The 19833-nt window shown below is 43.8% G+C and overlaps 1 protein-coding gene across 12 annotated transcripts in view; it reads left to right on the forward strand.

Annotated features, from left to right (window-relative positions):
* Positions 1-17974, forward strand: part of LOC143031119 (transcriptional regulator protein Pur-beta-like) — a 332337-nt gene extending 314363 nt beyond the window's left edge. For all 12 annotated transcript variants that reach the window (XM_076194594.1, XM_076194593.1, XM_076194585.1 and 9 more), the window contains 4 exons: positions 6021-6123; positions 7459-7577; positions 9546-9773; positions 12895-17974. In XM_076194594.1, the coding sequence (XP_076050709.1) occupies positions 6021-6123; positions 7459-7577; positions 9546-9773; positions 12895-13026 (582 nt within the window). In that variant the 3' untranslated portion in view covers positions 13027-17974. The remainder of the gene's footprint in view (positions 1-6020; positions 6124-7458; positions 7578-9545; positions 9774-12894) is intronic.
* Positions 17975-19833: the final 1859 nt, after the last annotated feature.

A 19833-nucleotide genomic window follows, 5' to 3' on the forward strand; every position in this document is an offset into this window, starting at 1 on the left:
CACACTAACAAATCGTTCCTGTCTAAAACTTCCATTCCTTTCATTATTCTGTAGATAGTCAGCAAATCTCCTCTTTCTCTTCTTTGTTCCAAAGTTGGTAGATTCAATTTGGACAGTCTTTGCTCATATGTTAGTTCGGCGAGAGTCGGTCTGGTTGTCGCTTTTTGTATTCTTTCTAGTTTCTTAATATTCTTTTTGGTACTGGGTGTCCAGAGTGATGCTGTGTACTCAAGTTTTGGTCTTATTAGTGTAGTTAGTATTTTCTTTATCATTTCTTCATCCAAATAAGCAAATGCCACTTTGATTGACCTCAATAAATTGTAGGTTTCTCCAAATATTTTATTTATATGCTTATCTGGTTTCATGTCCTTTCCAATCATCACTCCAAGATCTTTTTCCGAGTTTGCTTTTTTACTTTTTCTTCCCCAATTCTGTAATCTTTTGATATTCTGTTTTTACTTCCAAATTCCATTATACTGCATTTCTATATATCAAATTTTACTTCCCACTATTGAGTTCAATTCCAGATCGTGTCCAGATCTTGTTGCAATGAGTTGCAGTCCTCTTCCGTTTTTACCTTCTTTAGTAATTTTGCATCATCTGCAAGGAAATATAGTACTCCACACCTTCATTCATGTCATTAATGTATACAGCGAACATGATCGGGGCCAGTACTGATCCTTGCAGGACACTGCTTTTTACTTCTTACCAGTTGGAGAATTGTTCTCTAATTACAACTCTCATTTTCCTCCCAATCTGGAAGTCTTTCATCCATTCCAATAATTTTCCTCTGATGCCACCTTTTGACTCTATCTTCTTTATAAGTTTCCTATGTGGTACCTTATCGAATGCCTTTTGCAGGTCCAGAAAAGCACAGTCCGCCCACCCATCTCTTTCTAGTATTATGTCTATTAATCTTGAGTAGAAGCAGGTCAAATTTATTGTATATGATCTCCCTTGTCTGAATCCAAATTTATTTGGATTCAGTATAGATTTTTCTTCTAAGTACATAACCCATCTGTTTTTGACAACTCTTTCACAAATTTTTGCTATTGTGCTTGTTAGTGAGACCGATCTGTAGTTAGATGGATCTTCCTTATCGCCTCCCTTATAAATTGGTACGATGTTTGCCTTCTTCCAGTCCAATGGCACTTTTCCTTCTTTAAGTGAGAATTTAATTATATTATATATTTTATCAGTTAATACTTCCATATAAAGTCACTCCTGTATTACTCATCTCTTTTACTCTGAGTAATAATAAACACAGAAAAAGTGATCAAAGTAGTTCACAAAATCCTGGGGTAACTCATGTACAACTACTAAGAAATATATATATATAATCAAGACGCTGACGCTGGCATCCTTGTGGACCCACTTACACCTACATAGGCATCATCATACCAAAGTGGTTGGTTAAGGAAGTTAGTGACAGATGGAGTTTTGGAAGGTGTGCGAAAGAAGGAAGTTGAAGATAAATGTGGGTCAAAGTAAGGTGATGAGATGTACAAGGGGAGAGGATGACGGCAAATTGGAAGTGAGTATATAGGGAGAGAGACTGGAGGAAGTGGATAGCTTTAGATACTTAGGTGCAAATGTGGCAGGAAAGGGAGGAATGGAGGTGGAGGTAGAATGTAGATTAAAAAGTGTAATGAGAAATAAGAATTTGGGAATGTATGAAGGGGTGATTAAGCTGACAGCACTAAATGGGGCAGAAACATGGAACATAAGAGAGGAAGAGTTTGAATGTGTTTGAGATGAGGTGCCTGAGAAGTATGAGAGGGATTACTAGGCTGGATAGAGTGAGGAATGAGGTGAGAAGGAGAGTGGGATGTGAAAAGGGAGTTGAGAGATAGGGTTGATGAAAGAGCATTGGGATGGTTTGGACACATGGAAAGAATGAGTGAAGAAAGACTAGTAAAAGATGTGTGGAAGGCAGAGCTGGAAGGAGTGAACATAAAGGGACGACCAAGGATGAAATGGAGGGATGGGGGTATAAGGGGCATTGGGAAAGAGGGGAATGTCTGTTGAGAAAGGAAGGGAGAAGACAGAAGATAAAGGTGAATGGAGAATGGTTGTGTATGGATTATACTGTGATGCGTGGGAGGGAGTGGGTTGGAGATGGGGGAGAGGGAGTATGTGTGAAATAATTTGACACAGCCGGAAGGGATTTCACCCCATCATCTCTTTTTGTGCATGAGGGGACGGAGAGGGGGGGGTCGCCAATTTAATGAAGCGGCCTTGCTGTGGATGTGCTGTGTCTTGCTTTTTTGCTTCTGACCCAGGGCAGTGGGCAAGATGCAGGGATGACTCATGATCTTGGAATATGTGCTGAATTTGTGATTGGCAGGTGCTACCCTCCCAGATGGAGAATTCATAACTTATATATTGCCTTATCTATGGGTAATGTTGCGACTTTACGCACACAAACAAACTCATGACCAATGGAGTGGGTGTTGTCATTGTCGTCATCATTCCCTAGACCGACTGAGGAATAAATGTTGTGTTTTTGGCATGCATGATTTTGTACGACGTAGTCTTCCATAATGTGTTGTATGGGATGAAGTGATACATCCAGGAGAGTTACCTGTGATGCAGTTATCCAGCCTCTTCTGGTAGGTTAGCCCTTGTCACCCCTGCCTGCAGGTTATTGTTGTTGTTCCCTAGACTGTCTATCCGAGCAGTCCCGTCTCCCCAAGGAATGCCACAGCCGAAACTGGGTTTTCCCACAAATCCTTTATAGAGTGTATGTTGTGTTGTTTGTGTGCATGATTGTGTATAATGCAGTCTTCCATTATGTGTTGTATGGTATGGGTTGAAGTGTTACATCCTGGGCAGCTGTTCACAATGCGGTCATCCAGCCTCTTCTGGTCCTGGAGCCGCAGCGTCTACGTCGTGGGACCACCCCCCAACCCCAAGAGTTGGGGGCCAAACGGCGGCAACCAGCCCTGGCCACCGGCTCTATGCAGGTGGCACCGATCCCCAAGAGGAGCTACGTCTGCCTTGGGGAGTACCACAATCCTTTTTTCTCAACATGCCTGCAGGTAGTTCACCATGGCCTTGGATCACGTGTTGGACTTGTGATTGACAGTTATTTCCCTCCCGGAAGAGAGCTCAGAGCTCATATATGCCCTATCTATGGGTAATGTTGTGACCTTACACTCCCAGCTCCCTGTCCATGAGAGTTGGAGTAACGACTTGCAGCACAGGTATACTGAAATTATTTCAGCCCTGGGTGGGATTCGAATCCGGACTGCCGTAGTGGCAGCCAGGAATTTACCACTGAGCCATTGAGTGGCATAGATCCTTCGAGTAGGTGCAACTTGTAGAGCAGTAAGGCTTTTGATCCCTAGGTGGGGATCAAACTCGGGACCAGCGTAGTAGTAGTACGGACTCTGGCCGTCTTGACCTCATGTGGGAACCGTAGGGGAAACTTTCAAACCAGAAGAGGAAATTCTTTTGAAATGTGCAAGTCATGCCAACAACTATTGGCACGCAAACAACACAACATACACTCTATAAAGGATTTGTGGGAAAACCCAGTTTCGGCTGTGGCATTCCTTGGGGAGACGGGAGTGCTCGGACCGACAGTCTAGGGAACGACAACAACAACAACAACAACAACAACTATTGGCACAGGATTGACCAGAATGTAGACTCAGCATGCCCACACCACTTAGGACATGGAAGATGTAATTTTACGCTGCTCAGTATTACCGCAGCACAGGCGGCGGCACAGCCCTTCTTCCCTGAATGGTTTGCGGGTCAATCCGAGCTGAAGATGCTTTGGGGCTGCAGGTCTTGTGCAAGAAAGAGTTGAGGGTCAGATCAGATGGATGAACATTGCGATTTTTCCGTGAATGGTGACTGCTTATTCATTTATCAATCAGTTTTTATTTATCCCTTAATCCAAATGAAAGGTGGGATCCATTTGCTTATAGTATTATATGTGTGGGACACATCTGTGGTCATGTCTTGCATAGGTGAACATAATCTTTGAGCAAATATCACCTTAAGTCTTGATGTATAATTCTGTAATTGGTCAAACAGTAGTGAAACTTGGCATTATCCCGTCAGTGTATGTTACAGCAAGTCATTTGTGTACTTGGAAAGGGAACACAGATGAGATAGATTGATCCGTCTTGCACGAGACACGCAATCTCCTTCCGGCCACAGCCTTGGGGTCGGTCAGTCCACTCATCACTCAGGGACTCCATGGATTTGTTTACATTGCAAGCGTGTAGAGAAGCGAAAAGTAACGTGCCCTTCGTATTTTACGTGATGGTCGCCCTTTGGACGCATGGTTTCTGTTACCAGACCAGTTCTATGTCGGGTTTATTTTACTCTTTACTCGTGGGTTGGTGGTGACCTCGGCTTAAGCAGACGAGTGTTGTTCTCATGCGTAACAAGAAATTTTCTTGATGTTCAGGGTTGATCTTGAAGGTATTTGATGGGTTGAATTTGTTAGTTTCGAGTGGAGTGGTTGTTTCATTACCTGTGTGTATACGTGTTCATTGCATTGAGGCGATGTTGGGGTTAGTAATACATATTTACTGAATGGTAACTCACAGGAGAGGATTTATGTTTATGGAATTCCCATGTCTCCATCAATCAAACTTGGTTATATATTTGTTCATGTTGGGACTATGTTCTCCTGTAGGTCATTCTTTGTGTGTGAGTAAAATATGCAAGTATTGTCTTCTTGTAGTCATGTGGGATGTGGGTAGAAAGGTACAAGAACATGCATATTCTGAGTGACAAGAGAGATTAAGTGAAGCATACAAACACTTGATAAGAATAATGAGATGCATAGATTGTCTTGATTGTTGCTTTTAACTTTTCCAGAAAAGTTGAAGTGCCGGAAAAGTTGGATTTTTTGTTATTTTTCTTTTTTTTGTCTCATTTTATTTGTTTTCCATTTTTTCTTTATATCAATTTATTCATTTATTTATTCATTTATTTTTTTGTATGGACTGAAACTAATGTACTGATAGTATTGCTCATTAGTAGTTTCTGTACACTAAGTATAATCAATTGTACTGATTGATTGCTGTTGTTTGGGCATGCAGTCTCCGAAGCGGTGATTCCTCTGTCAACGGGTTGATCGCACCTTCGATGGCCTTGATGCTGAAGCAAGTGGCGAAATCCTCTTAGAAGGGAAGAACCCAGAAGAACTACGTCCCTCAGCGACTGACTGACGGGTCTTCTTGAGGTAATGAAGAAAACTTAGTCGCCAAAAGTGGAGTTGATGCCAAGGGTTTGGTTGGACACTTTCAATTTCCACTTCCTTGATCATCAGGTCTGCTGGAGGATAGTTGGAATGGAAAGAGTTGACTAGAATTCCTTACACTACTTCTGTCTTCATGAACGATAAGGCAAAAGGGGTACTACTCACGTAGTGGTTGCTGAGAGAAGCGGTCGTCAGTGTGGCTGGAGGTTCGGTTGTGTTCAGCCAGAGGTGTTGAATAAATCTTGCAAAATACCAGTCCCCAGTGAAAAATTCAAAACTCGTTGATTTGTCTGATGTTGCCACAAACCTCACTGCTAAAAAGGCTTGTACATCAAGTACGAAGGGACGAGTTGCACTAAATTGTACTAAGAGTGGTTGCACAAGCAGTGGCGGCAGACAGAGTACCCCGCATGGATTGCTAGACGCATGAGTGAGGAGTGCTTTACGGTTGGAAGTGTTAGACATGTGTTCGTATCCTCCTCCTCCCAGCGATTGAATGGATTTTAGGATTTCTATTCGAAAGATGCATGTTTTACACCAGTTTATAGGTTGCATTGCTATTCTCACACAGTTCCACATGGTAGATGTTACAGTTACCTTGGAATATTACTACATTTAAAGATTTAGTCAGAATGTCTTTTTTTTTTTTTTTTTCTGTCTGTCCCTCTCCTCTCCTGCTTATTTTCTCTCACAGTTTCACCATTATTCCAACTTTTCCGGTCAACTTTTCTTTATATTTTGTGATGAAAAGTTAAGTGTATTTCGAAGCTAATTGTTGGACTTTGCCTTTCAGATTGGTGCCGATGGCAGAAGAAATCAAGTTTTCCTGGCACTCTCCACAGCAGCAGAATTTAGGGAACACCTATCCCATTTTAGTGATTTTTATGCTAATCTTGGTAAGTTGACAATCACATTTTATTTTGAATATGTATGGAAAAATAATTTGACGCAACCCGAAAGGATTTCTCCCTGTCTTCTCAATTTCTGCATGAGGGGATGAAGAGGAGGGGTCGCTGATTAAATGAAGTGGCCTTGCTGTGGATGTGCTGTGTCTTGTGACACTGCTTCTGACCCAGGGTAGTGGGCGAGATGCAGGGATGACCCGTCATCCAGGAGGTGCCAAGATGAGAGGGATAGAGGGGAGAGGTGAATGGGAGTGAAGTGTGATGGGGATGGAATGGGTGGGAGAGGTCTTTGTGCCTTTATTTTTTGGCTACCCCCTGTGTAAGGGGGAAAAAGCCTTTGGTATATGTATGTACCAATGGGAATGGCTCCAGGTTTTCTAGTTTCTTCTCGTATGTCGTATCGGCGAGACTTCAAATGATCTTGGTCGCTGTTCTTGGTATTCTCGCAATTTTTTTCTCGTTTCTTATGTGGTGAACACACCACTACTGTATTTTCAAGTCTGGAGCAGGTTGGACCCTCCTCCTCCTCCTCCTCCTCCTCCTCCTCCTCCTCCTCCTCCTCCTCCTCCTCCTCCTCCTCCTCCTCCTCCTCCTCCTCCTCCTCCTCCTCCTCCTCCTCCTCTTCCTCCTCCTCCTCCTCCTTCTTCTTCTTCTTCAAATCACATCCTCGTTCATTTAATGAAAAGTTTTTAATTTCATTAGGAATTTTATGTCTTCAGTAGGTCATTCCTGCATCTTGTCCACTGCCCTGGGTCAGAGGCAGTGTCGCAAAACACAGCACATCCACAGCAAGGCCGCTTCATTAAATCGGTGGTCCCCCCTCTCCGTCCCCTCATGCAGAAAAGGAGAAGACAGGGAGAAATCCCTTCAGGCTGCATCAAATTTTGCTCACACATACTACCTTACCCCCCATCCCCCTAACCATTCCACCTCATGCATCACATCATCATCCATATACAACCATTCTCCATTCACCCCTGTCTTCTGTCCTCTCCTGTCCTTCCTCAACAGACATTCCCCTCTTTGGTATATGTGATTATGTATAAGATGACTTGGCTACCTCCCATAGAAGTGGGAAGAAGCTCTTGGTATATACTTTGATATATTTGATTTTTTTCCCACCTAAAATATAGAAAATAATATGCCAAGAACCCGTTTTATTTAAGCGAGGGAATTATATAGTAAATGTAGATTTGCCCACAACTCTGTTGATTTGAATTGTGTGGGTGGGACCAAAACAAGATTATAAATCATGCATCCCCACATAAACACAGCTCCAGCCTTATCCCTTTTATCTTATTTTTATTTCTTATCTTGTCTTTTCAGGTCCTCCGAATCCAGAAACGTTACCGGAAGACGGCAAATTGAAATCAGAGACCATGGTCAAAGACAACAGAAGATATTACCTCGACCTTAAAGAAAATTCCAGAGGACGATTTCTTAGGGTAGGTCTTTTTTATTTTTAACCCATTAAACTCCGATGACAAGATGTCTTGTCATTTGGTCAAATAAAACAAAAAATCATAAAACACCAAAATGTTTGATCAAACACCAGAAAAATATGACGTCAGTCCTCCTCGCTTCGCTCGCGCTTCGCTGCGAGCGAAGCGAGGACTGACGTCATATTTTTCTGGTGTTTGATCAAACATTTTGGTGTTTTATGATTTTTTGTTTTATTTGACCAAATGACAAGACATCTTGTCATCGGAGTTTAATGGGTTAAGTCTTCTCTATCAAGGACTTCATACCTCTCATAATTCTGTAGGTGGTCAACAACTCGCCTCTTTCTCTACTTTGTTCCAAAGTCAGCAATTCTAGTTTTGACAGTTTCTTCATATAAGCGAGGATAAAGGGTTGATGGTGGAAAGAATGGAATTTAATTTGCACGTAACCTGTATTGTATTTTTCTTTTATATAGTTCATAGTGAGAGTAGTTTAATATAGTTATATGCAAAGTTATCTCCCTCTTAATACCACTGATTACTGAGGTGGTAGTTATTGTTGTTGTCGTCATCATAGTTCCCTAGACTGTTAGGCCGAGCGGTCCCGTCTTCCTAAGGAATGCTATGGTTGGAACAGGGTTTTCCTACAAATCCCTTATAGAGTGCATATTGTGTTGTTGGCATGCATAGTTGTGTACAAGTCTTCCATAATGTGTTGTATGGGATGAAGTATTACATCCTGGACAGTAATCTGTGATGTGGTCATTCAGCCTCTTCTGGTAACTTCAGGGTTGGACAATTCCAGTTTCACAGTAGTTGCCCAGTGGGATCTTTTGGAACAACTCATGGTCACCCACAGACAAAATCTGGGTGTCCCTGCTGGCGCATGGGCAAGCGAATTGTCCACTCGTGAGTTTAGAAGGGGTGGATGGTGGCCAGGTGGACTCAGTCCTTTAGGGGAAGAGTGGATTCAGAGGGATGGATATCAGGGGGTCAGGCATGTAGCAGTGTGTTGTCTTTCAATTTGTTGATGGAGCAGCGAACGATATGATTACGTATATACTTCTAGAAGTAGTTCCTTAACAAAGTGGTGCAATGAAAGATTAATACAATAGCCTAGCGTCAGCCAGTACGGAAGGATAGAATTTGATTGATAAAGAAGGGATTTATCAAATTATGTTGAACACCTTTCTTGCACAGTGGTTTCTGTAGAGGTGATGAGCAGAATAAAAGACCTGCAGATCTTTGATTTATTTATATTTAATTTAATATTATATATATATATATACAGTATATATATATATATATATTTTTTTTTCTTTAGAAATGGATAAATACTTTAAGGTACTGAGGAGGTCATTAGTGTTTTGGTAAAGCTCTGAAAGCAGAATAGAATGTTCTAGCATTAGTTAAAACAAAATGTAAAACTAGGAAATAGAATCAGTCCATTGCCTTTGGTCTCTCTTGCAGAAGATCCACAGCATCCACCAAATAGGCACACGGAAATAAAAGCCAGAAACCAGGGGTGGAAAAAAAAAAATGCAGTAGCTCAGCAGATCCATAATTGGCATTTTATATTGTGCATTATAATGGATCTTCAGATATAATGACAGACCCCTGTCCCTGTATTGTCTGTTATATCGAAGGTTTACTGTAATTTCTAACCTTACTAATTTCTAATACCGGACAAACTATGGGATATAACGGATCTGTCCAGTATTTCCATCGGATATAACTGATCCTCGGTTATAATGGATCTTCGGATATAACGACAGATGCCTGTCCCCATATCATCTGGTATATAGAGGGTTTACCATATATATTTATATATATATATATATATATATATATATATATATAGAATATATATATATATATATACATATATATATATATATATATATATATATATATATATATATATATATATATTTTTTTTATTTATTTATTTATTTATTTATTTTTTTCCAGGTATCACAGACCATAGCAAGAGGAGGACCCCGGTGCCAAATAGCCATCCCTGCGCAAGGCATGATAGAGTTTCGTGATGCTTTACAAGAACTACTCGATGAATTCGGCACAGACGATGGTGGCTACAAAGGAGAGCTACCAGAAGGCCGACATATGCGTGTAGAAAACAAGAATTTCTACTTCGATATTGGACAAAACAACCGGGGGATCTATATGCGTATATCAGAGGTGGGTCACAGAATTATTATTATTATTTTTTATTTATTTATTTATTTATTTTTATTAGAGGTTTAGAAAGAACCTTGACATGTTTGAGATGAAATGGTAGAGATGGATAGAGTAAGGAGGAGAGCAGGATAGGGAAGAAAACTGGCGGATTGGGTTGATCAAGGAACGTCGGGTTTGGTCATGTGGAAAGAACGAATGAAGAAGGACAAAAGTGTGTGTGGAAGGCAGAAGTGGATGGAAGTTGAGAAGACAAAAACGATGAGGTGAGTGGATTGGGTGAAGAGGGTGTTGGAAGTAAGAGGAATGTCTGTTGAGTAAAAATGGGAGGGAACATATGAACGAAATGACAACCTGGCCTTGAAGGTGCTCATTTCCTTCGTACACAAGTGGACGAGGAATGTGGGTTGTCGTATGATGAAGTGGTTGGGATGGGGATAGCCTTTTAGCTATGAGCAGGGTCCTTACTCGCCTAGGTACCACCATGGGGCAAAGTTCTCAGTGATGCCACTGAACCCCCCCCCCCACCCAATACCACTTCCAATTTCCACCATTCCTTACTGCCTATTATAGCTATTGGCTTGCAAAATAAACAGATTTTAAAAATGTTAATTAATGTCCCTATTGCAGAATGGATAAGGGAAAAATATTTCATATTCTGTTTGATTATAATGCAGAGTTTGTACAATGTGGTAAAATATTCAGGGCTCCCTTGACCTTTTTCATTATTATTATTATTAAAGGTAAAAGTTGCAGATGGAGAGATGATAATGGAAGAGAAGGCAGTGAGAAGGTGGGCAGAGTATTTTAGGGAGTTGCTAAATGTGAAGGAGGATAGGGGGGGAAAGGTAGTTGCAGTGGGAAGCGCTAAGAAAATGAGAGTGATGAGTGAGGAAAATGGAGGAGAAATAGGGAAGGATGAAGTGAAAGCAGCTGTTAAGATGATGAGAGCAGGTAAGGCACATGGTCTGGATGGATGCCATGCAGAATGTCTGAAGAAAGGAGGCACAGTGATGGTGGACTAGCTGGTGAGGTTGTTTAACTTTTGTACGGGAGAGGGTAGAGTGCCGGAGGACTGGAGGAATGCCTGTATAGTTCCGTTTTACAAAGGAAAGGGGGACAAGTGTGAGTGTAGTAGTTTCAGAGGGATCAGCTTGTTGAGTGTAGTTGGGAAGGCTTATGGGAGGATCTTGATTGAGAGGATTAGGAGAGGAACAGAGGGAGTAATTGGTGAGGAACAGTGTGGATTTAGGACAGGTAGAGGTTGTGTAGATCAGATCTTTGTGGTAAGACAGATATGTGAGAAAGCTATAGGAAAAGGTAAGGATGTTTTTTGGGCTTTTATGGATCTGGAAAAGGCTTATGACAGGGTAGACAGGAAGGCACTATGGGAGGTACTGCAGATATATGGGATAGGAGGAAAGCTGTTAAGAGCAGTCAAGAGTAGTAGAGCTTGTGTTAGGATTAGAAATGGAGAGAGTGAATGGTTTGGGGTAAAGGTGGGACTTCGTCAGAGATGTGTTATGTTGCCCTGGCTGTTCAATCTTTATATGGATGGGGTAGTGCGAGAGGTAAATGCAAGGGTAGTGGGTGAGGGGTTGGAGATGGTTAAAGAAAATGGAGAAAAGTGGGAGGTGAGCCAGTTGTTGTTTGCTGACGACACTGCGCTTGTAGCAGGATCAGAGGAGGGATTGAGGAAGTTAGTGACAGAGTTTGAGAAGGTGTGTGAAAGAAGGAAGCTGAAGATAAATGTGGATAAAAGTAAGGTGATGAGATGTACAAGGGGAGAGAGTGACAGCAGGCTGGAAGTGAACATTAAGGGAGAGACTGGAGGAAGTAGATAGTTTTAGATACTTGGGTGCGAATGTGGCAGGAAATGGAAGAGTGGGGGTGGAGGTAGAATGTAGATTGAGAGAAGCGAGTAAATGCCATGGTGGATTGAAAAGTGTAATGAGGAATAGACATCTGGGAATGGATGCTAAGAGGAGGTTATATGAAGGAGTGATTGTGCCAACAGCACTGTACGAGGCAGAAACATGGAACATGAGAGAGGAAGAGAGAAGGAGTTTGAATGTGTTTGAGATGAAATGTCTGAGAAGTATGATAGGGGTTACTAGGCTAGATAGAGTGAGAAATGAGGAGGTGAGGAGGAGAACAGGGGTGGAAAGGGAACTGGGAGATAGCGCTGATGAAAGGGTATTAGGATGGTTTGGACACATTGAAAGAATGAGTGAAGAAAGATTAGTAAAAGAAGTGTGGATGGAATGAATATGAGGGGGTGACCTAGGATGAGATGGATGGATGGGGTGAAAGGGGCATTACAAAAGAGAGGAATGTCTGTGGAGGAAGGATGGGAGAGGACAGAAAATAGGGGTGAATGGAGAGGGGTTATGTATAGATGATGATGTGATGCATGAGGGGGAGTGGGTGGGGGATGGGGGGTGAGGAAGTATGTATGAGAAAAAAAAATTGACGCAGCCCGAAGGGGTTTCTCCCTGTCTTCTCCTTTTCTCTATGAGGGGACGGAGAGGGGGGGATTGCCGAATTTATGAATCGGCCTTGCTGTGGATGTGCTGTCTTGCGACACTGCTTCTGACCCAGGGCAGTGGACAGGATGTAGGGATGACCCGTCATCCAGGAGGTGCCAAGATGAAAGGGAAGGAGGAGGGTAGAGGGGAGTGGAATATATAGGAAATGGAATGGGTGGGAATGGTTTTTATGTCTTTTTCTTTTTGGCTACCCTCCATGTAGTGGGAAAAAGCCTTTGGTATATGTATGTATTATTATTATTATTATTGTGTCAGCCTTGTGGGTGGCATGTCCAGACAAGAAGTGCTGCCCCCCTAAATATCCCCCCCTCCATGTGAGGAGGGGGGTGGGCTACAAGGAAATGGGAGGGGTGTTGCATAGTATTTAATGTGTGTGTATAGTAGATGTGGGTGAGGTGGGAGTGGGTGGCTTATATGGAAAGAAATGCTTTTGGTGTGTGTGTGTGATATATATTTTACACATATTGTAACATGCCCCGTTTTCTATTGTGTAACATTTTCTCTCTTAATGCATTTTCCTGCCGTGTTGTGTCGTCATTTATTATTAAGTCACAATTTTTCGTTTTGTCTTTCAGGTGAAAACCAACTTTCGGACGGCCATCACCATCCCAGAGAAATCTTGGTCAAGGTTTCGAGACATTTTTTCCGATTACGTAGAAAAGATGAAGGAAGGGGGAGAGAAGAGTGGTGGGGGCGAGAGTAAATGAGGAGAGGAAAGCGTCTAGGGTATACAAGAAAAAACAAAGCAGCCCGGTGTGTGCGTCATGTGCGTGTGTGTGCGTGTGTGCGCGCGTGTGTGCGGGAGTAGCCAGGCCGGCAAACTGGTTGGTGGTGGAGGCCAAGTTATATGTGTGGGGGCCTTTTGCCGGGCCCCCCCCGACTCCTTCCCTCCCCCCCCCCACACTCTCTCCCCTCCTTCCCTCGTACCACCGCCACCATCAATACCACAGACACTACAACCCAACACAGATCATCTCTACCCTGTAAAACAACCACCACTCCTGAATACCATGCGTACCACCACCACTTCTTCTACCACCACCACCAGCACCTTGGCTAGCATGCCCCAGCGCTGGACAATTCTCCTGTATAAAGTGTAAACAAGAGGGAAATTATTGTATAGGGACTCGTTCAGATAAAATTTTAAAAGAAAAAAAAAAAAAAGAGAAAAAAGAAAAATGCTTTTACTTTTCACCAGCCGAAGGTACAGTCGGATCACAAGACGTGTTGACGAGAAGCATTGACCAAATGGTGACGGACAAGACCACCAGGTGTGCGTGATGTGAGTGTGGGAGCATTAGCTAGTCCAATCTACCCTCTTGTCTTGTATACATCCATACACAAAATGCACTTGTTTCCAACCATTCCCTAGTTCAACCCATACCCCCCCTCCCCCGCCCTGCCTACCCACTCACAGACACCCTTCTCTCCTGCCCGCATTCCTCCTCCTCCTCCTCCTCCTCCTCCTCCTCCTCCTCCTCCTCCTCCTCCTCCTCCTACTCCTCCGTCGGCCACCCACTCATATTACCGTCACTACCTTTGCCTCCCATTTTCCACGTCCCTCCTCACCTCCTGTGAAAATGAAGATTGGTGATGCTTTTGTTCATAAGGGGTAACAAGTGCATAATGTATGTATGTATGTGTACGTGTGTCACATGCAACTTTGTCAGATGCATGTGTGTTTACAGTGACTTCGTAGGCACACGGATGCATCTTACACACACACATGAATATGTACCTGTTTAGCATACATATGTGTATGTATGACTGGGTGTGTACGCATACAGTAACTGTTATGCTTACACGCGTCTGTATCATATACATTGAGTGTATGTGTATATATAACTTGCCAAGTGTGTATACATGCAGTCATGTCGTGTATACTTACGCAGAAGCCTGGATCACATACGCATGTGCAAATCACTGCGTCACATACATGCCTGTGTGCGTGTGTGTGCATGTGGTCCCTCAGGAGTAAATACAGTGTTGTCGACAATGGATGCTGCAGTGACAACCTGATCGACACATCTGGGAGAATGCCCCCACCCACCCACCTCGTGGCGAAGAAACTGTGCACTCCGTGGATAAACACAGCAACGACCGGTGCACTGTGGTGATTACAGGCATACTGTGGTGATGATGATGATGATGATGATAGTGGTGATAATTAAAAAGTGGTTAGGAGTGTGGTGTAGCACAGGTGCCGAACATGAATTATGGCGCCGCGACACTGGGAGGAGAAGGTTGGTGACGATGAGGAAGAAAAGAAACTTGATAGTGTGGTGTTGGTGATAGTAAGGAGGAGGAGGAGGAGGAGGGAAGGATTATGACGATTACGAAGGCTAAAAGTGTAGTGTTGTGGACGTTGGTGATACTGGAAAATTTACGTGAAAAGTCTCTAATTCGACGAAGCTAATGAGGACCTACTACGGAAGGAGAGTGACCGGGGGACCAACCTTGGTGTTACTCACACCTGATATGACCTCACACGACCCCACATGACCTCGTGACATGGTTCTCGCAAGCCACTGCCAGCCATTGTCTCGTCTTTCAAAACCTCGCCACCACTACGCCATCATTACCACCACACTGTCGTCGTCACCACACTAATCATAACATTTTTTCATCGCCACCACCACACATTTTCACTTCCACAGCATCATAGATACCACACCGTCATTACATTCAATACTTATGATGATAACCACATGATCGTCATTTTCGTCATCGACACATCTTCATTCGAACTGCCATCCCTTTCGGTACTGGATAGAACTGCCTGCTTGTGCCACACTTGGCATACTTGCTCTTCCGCTACTAGTGCGCATGTTCCTCATGCTGTACATTGTCCTCTCTCTCTCTCTCTCTCTCTCTCTCTCTCTCTCTCTCTCTCTCTCTCTCTCTCTCTCTCTCTCTCTCTCTCTCTCTCTCTCTCTCTCTCTCTCTCTCTCTCTCTCTCTCTCTCTCTCTCTCTCTCTCTCTCTCTCTCCCTCTCTCTCTCCCTCTCTCTCTCCCCCCCCCCTCCTGTAGTTTTCGTTTCTCTTGCACAACCTTCTCGTCTCTGTATCTTGCTCCATTCCACAATTTCTTCTTTCCCCAAAGACATCCACCTGACCCCAGACAGAGCAGGTTACTTTCAAGATCGCACGGCTGCAGACAGATGTTCCTCGGTTTCCCAAACATCTGTCGATTCGTCAGGTGGACGGAGACCAGACTCCAGGAAGTTTCCTTTCACTCGCCTGATTGAATCATCTGCCAGTAGCCATTACGAAATCTCGAAAGTAGTTCTGTATGTCGAGTTTTATTTTAAAGCCAGTTGTGATGGCTTCCCACATCTTCCAATACTTCCCCCCTTCTCCCTGTTCCTTCTACGTCTATTCTTCTCATGCTGCTTCTTCTGCTGCTGTGCCCTTGCTGTAGTCCTGTGCTTGCCGCCAGCATCCGAGGCGGCCCCCCACTCGCTACTCAATTGTGTCTTGCTCCTCTTTACTTCTCACAGCATCCGAGTCTTGTTCACTGCCCTCAACAGCACACTGCTTTAATCAGACCTGTGATTTGGTACATGACCTGTGCATTGAACACCCAACCAGCGTGATACTTGAAGCGACACCCGCCAGACGTTGCCGTCGGTGGTGTCGTTGTGGCGATAGTGTGGTGGCGATGGTGGAAATGGACACAAGTGGTGGGGGTGTTGGTGGATGTGGTGATGGTAACTATTGTGTTAAGAGAGATGACGGAAAAAAAATAAAACGATAACAAGGTGATCGTGACGGACCCGGTGTTGTGATGGAATTGAAAGTGGTGGTGGTGATGATAATGATGATAGTGAGACACTGGTGATGACACTGAAGATGGTGATGACGATGATGATGAACGTTTAAACGCTTTCCTGCTGTCGCTGCGTGTTGGAGATTTTTGGTGTAGATGTTGGTGTTGATTGGTACTGTAGAAGGTACTGATACTGGAGAGGAGGGGGGAGGGGCGGTGGTGATGACAGCTTTAAGTAATTGGACATTTTGCGAATCGGAAAGCCAAGACGGACTAGCTTGCCGCCGAATGTTGATTGATGTGGTGTTGGTTATTTATAGCATTACACTTTGTACAGCAACGGCCCGTGTGCGTGTGTCAAACTCTTTCTACGTGTACATTATAGAGTGTGCAGCCTGTACGCTCTTTGTACAGCTTTTGTACATTTTTGTCCTCCACTGCCTGAGTTAAACATCAGCAAAATTACTTTATTTTTCTTATGTGGACATCCTCTGACGACAAACCCCCCCCCCCCACCCATGTCTTCCTCCTCCTCCTCCTCTCCTCTCCTCTCCTCTCCTCTCCTCTCCATTTTGTCTCGTTCTATCTACCACATCTGACCCTGTACTGTAAACATAGGCAATTGTCTTTCTATATTTTTATATTGTTCCCATCCATTGATTGTTTGTCTTCATAGCTTCCATTATATATATTGTTTCCTTTTATATTACATTATTTTGATTTTTTTCACTCATACATTGAATAACTTGCCATCACACTACCCTCGGTATTTTCTTGTTACCGTCGTATCTTTACCGTTGTTGCTCGATTCTAACCTACTACATCTGCAATACTGTGACTGTCGCTTCTGCTAGTTCCCACTTTCTCATCCTGTCCACGGTTGGAAGACATAGTTGTTGGCGTGTCTACATTGTGGCTTTGGCTTCACACTAAAGTGGTTCTGTGAGCAAGTAGCTCTGTCGAAACTGGAACAACTGCCGATAACTGAGGCTTCCGTTACTGAAGTCGTATAGGTTGTGGCAAGAAGGAAGGAAGGAAGAAGAAGAGGGCGGGAAGGAAGGTGTCCAGGCATTGTTGTATTCGTTTGAATCACGATAGCCGACATGGAGCACCCTACGTTGTTCCGGTCTTGCGGAGACCAAAAAGCAGGAGGCCCATCCACGACTTGCGGAGATTCGCTCCAAGGGAGGGACGGAGGGAGGGAGGGAGGGAGGTAGGTGGTCCAGTTCCCCAGCCTGGTCTGGCTGGTCACGGAAGGACGTTCAGTGGCCGCGTAACTGGAGCGTACTTTCGAAGGGAGAATAAGATGACCAAGTTGCACGTTGCTGCTGTGTGACTGAACAGCCACGGAGGTGAGTGAGTAGACCGAATGGCCGGCCACACGCCGTTGGTTGGTGCGGGAAGGAAGACTTCCGTGTGCAGGGCAGGCTGTCAGTGCAAGGTTTATCGAAAACCTTTTTTTCTCGAAATCGTGAAATGATCCTGCTAAAATTCAATGTGGCGTTCTTATTTCAGATGTTTTACGCAGAATGGACACAGAGTTTCCACAAAGCCTCAGAGTAGCGTTACCAGGAATTCAGATATTTGCATGAGCAGCTTTAATAAGCATCTAAGCCAGCCTCAGGACGCGGGTCCCATAACCGAGTGTCGTTTGTTTTGTCGATAGGTGAAGGGCTTAAGCAATGGGGTGGACCTGCGGGAGAGGCTGAACTACTGGGCTAGATGCTCTTTCCTTTTAGAAAATGCGAGGCCGCCAATGTGCTGGGCTGGTTTGCATCATCTGCTTAGTGTGTATGGACAGAGGAAGGGAAGTAGGAGTAGAGAGGAAGCGGAAGGAACGTGTCGGAGACTATGGCGGCCAACGGGTCGTCGGGAGAAAAGGGCGAGGGTCTCTGGAGGAGGCGAGAAAAAGGTACTTGGTATCGAGGGGAAGCAAAGAGGAAGCAGAAGCGCAAACGGCAAGGAGGACTTGTAGAAATGTAGGTTGTGTGTGTGTAGAAGAGTTTTGGGGCCATTAGGGTGAAGAAGCAAACGGTGATTTGTTGCACTCGTTTAACGCAAGTGAGATTTGCACCGGTATCGGCAGATGTATATGGTAGTTGTGATGACAGTTGGAAATAAAGGACGATGTGGTGATGAGTGGTCGTGTTGTCGTGTAGGGAGAACGTGGTGGTGTTCCGGCTCTATTGTAGCACTGGCCAGGCAGGAGTCTGCGGAGAATGTTTGGCGGACTGATCGCAGGCTCCCAGGACCTGTGGGCACTTTTGTAGCCCAGCTTGGCCTTTCCCAAGATTATCTGATTTAACCCATTAAACTCCGATGACAAGATGTCTTGTCATTTGGTCAAATAAAACAAAAAATTATAAAACACCAAAATGTTTGATCCAACACCAGAAAAATATGACGTCAGTCCTCCTCGCTTCGCTCGCTTGCGAGCGAAGCGAGGAGGACTGACGTCATATTTTTCTGGTGTTGGATCAAACATTTTGGTGTTTTATAATTTTTTGTTTTATTTGACCAAATGACAAGACATCTTGTCATCGGAGTTTAATGGGTTAATCTACCTGTCTACCTCATTGGTTATCTACTGTTTCCATATGCCAGATCCCAGTCTATGCTAACTACTTTTACTGCTTCTGCAGTACTGCCAAACTGAACTTTTCTAGTTCTTTACACATCTGTTGTAATAGATTTAACATAGACTTAACCAAACCTTCGGTAAGGTCACTCGACAACTTGGTTGTTCTGCGCAGCTTAATAAACAGTGCCCACTTGTTGATGTGGGACAAAAACAGTTAGCATACATCAGAACCTGTCAGGTTCCCGAGAACCCTAAGCAACGTCGATTCCTATGAGGGTTGAACGATGTGTGTGTTTATGAGTTAAGCTGTATTTTGAGAAGCATTTCGCCAAGGTTGAGGGTTACTTCCGCCTCCTCTTCTTTTGATTTTATGTTATATTACTTTTTCAGTCTCTCCCTCTCTTCTCTTTCCCTGTCTCTCTCTCTCGCTCTCTCTCTCCTTTCTTATCCTCTCCCCTCTCGCTCTTTTCTCTCTCTCTTCTCTTCCCCCCCTACCCTCCTTTCCTCTTTTTAATTTTTTTCTCTGATAAGCTGGCTGTCTTGTTCTCAGTCTTATGCACAAGTTCCTTTATAATTTGTCGTGTTTTTTTTTTTTTTTTGCCCCCCCTTTCACCACCACTACCACCACTACCGCCACCACCGCCACCACCTCCACCACCTCCTATTCCCCCTGTTACCCATACTCTGTCCTTCCTTTTCCCTCCAGGCATAGTTGTAAATTGTACCACTTTGTACACTGACTGTCTGGGGCATGAGTAGTTACTTGTGCTGACGGTTTTCACCATAGCAAGATGATCATGATGTTGTTGATGATGACAATGATGATGATAGTGATGATGACGATGATGATGATGATGATGATGATGATGATGATGATGATGATGATGATGACAGTGAAACAGGTTTTGACAATGCTGGTGTCTAGAGCTACAATGTTTGCGTTTTTAAGCCAATTCACTGCCATTTCTGTCTTAAAATCAGGGTCCAGCCCCCACCCTGGCCAACAACCGACGGTTACGACAACGGCAACATCAACAACAACAATCGAGGCAACCCATCGAAAACAATCCAGCTGTAAAGAGAGACAGTGTTGCCGATGTCAGTGTTGTTGTTGGTTTTGTTGTTGTTGGTCTTGTTGTTGTTGTTGTTGTTGTAGTTGTGGCTG

This window comes from Oratosquilla oratoria, chromosome 12, assembly GCF_046742065.1.
Source record: "Oratosquilla oratoria isolate Oo_2021 chromosome 12, ASM4674206v1, whole genome shotgun sequence".
In the NCBI taxonomy this organism is placed as follows: Eukaryota; Metazoa; Arthropoda; class Malacostraca; order Stomatopoda; family Squillidae; genus Oratosquilla; species Oratosquilla oratoria.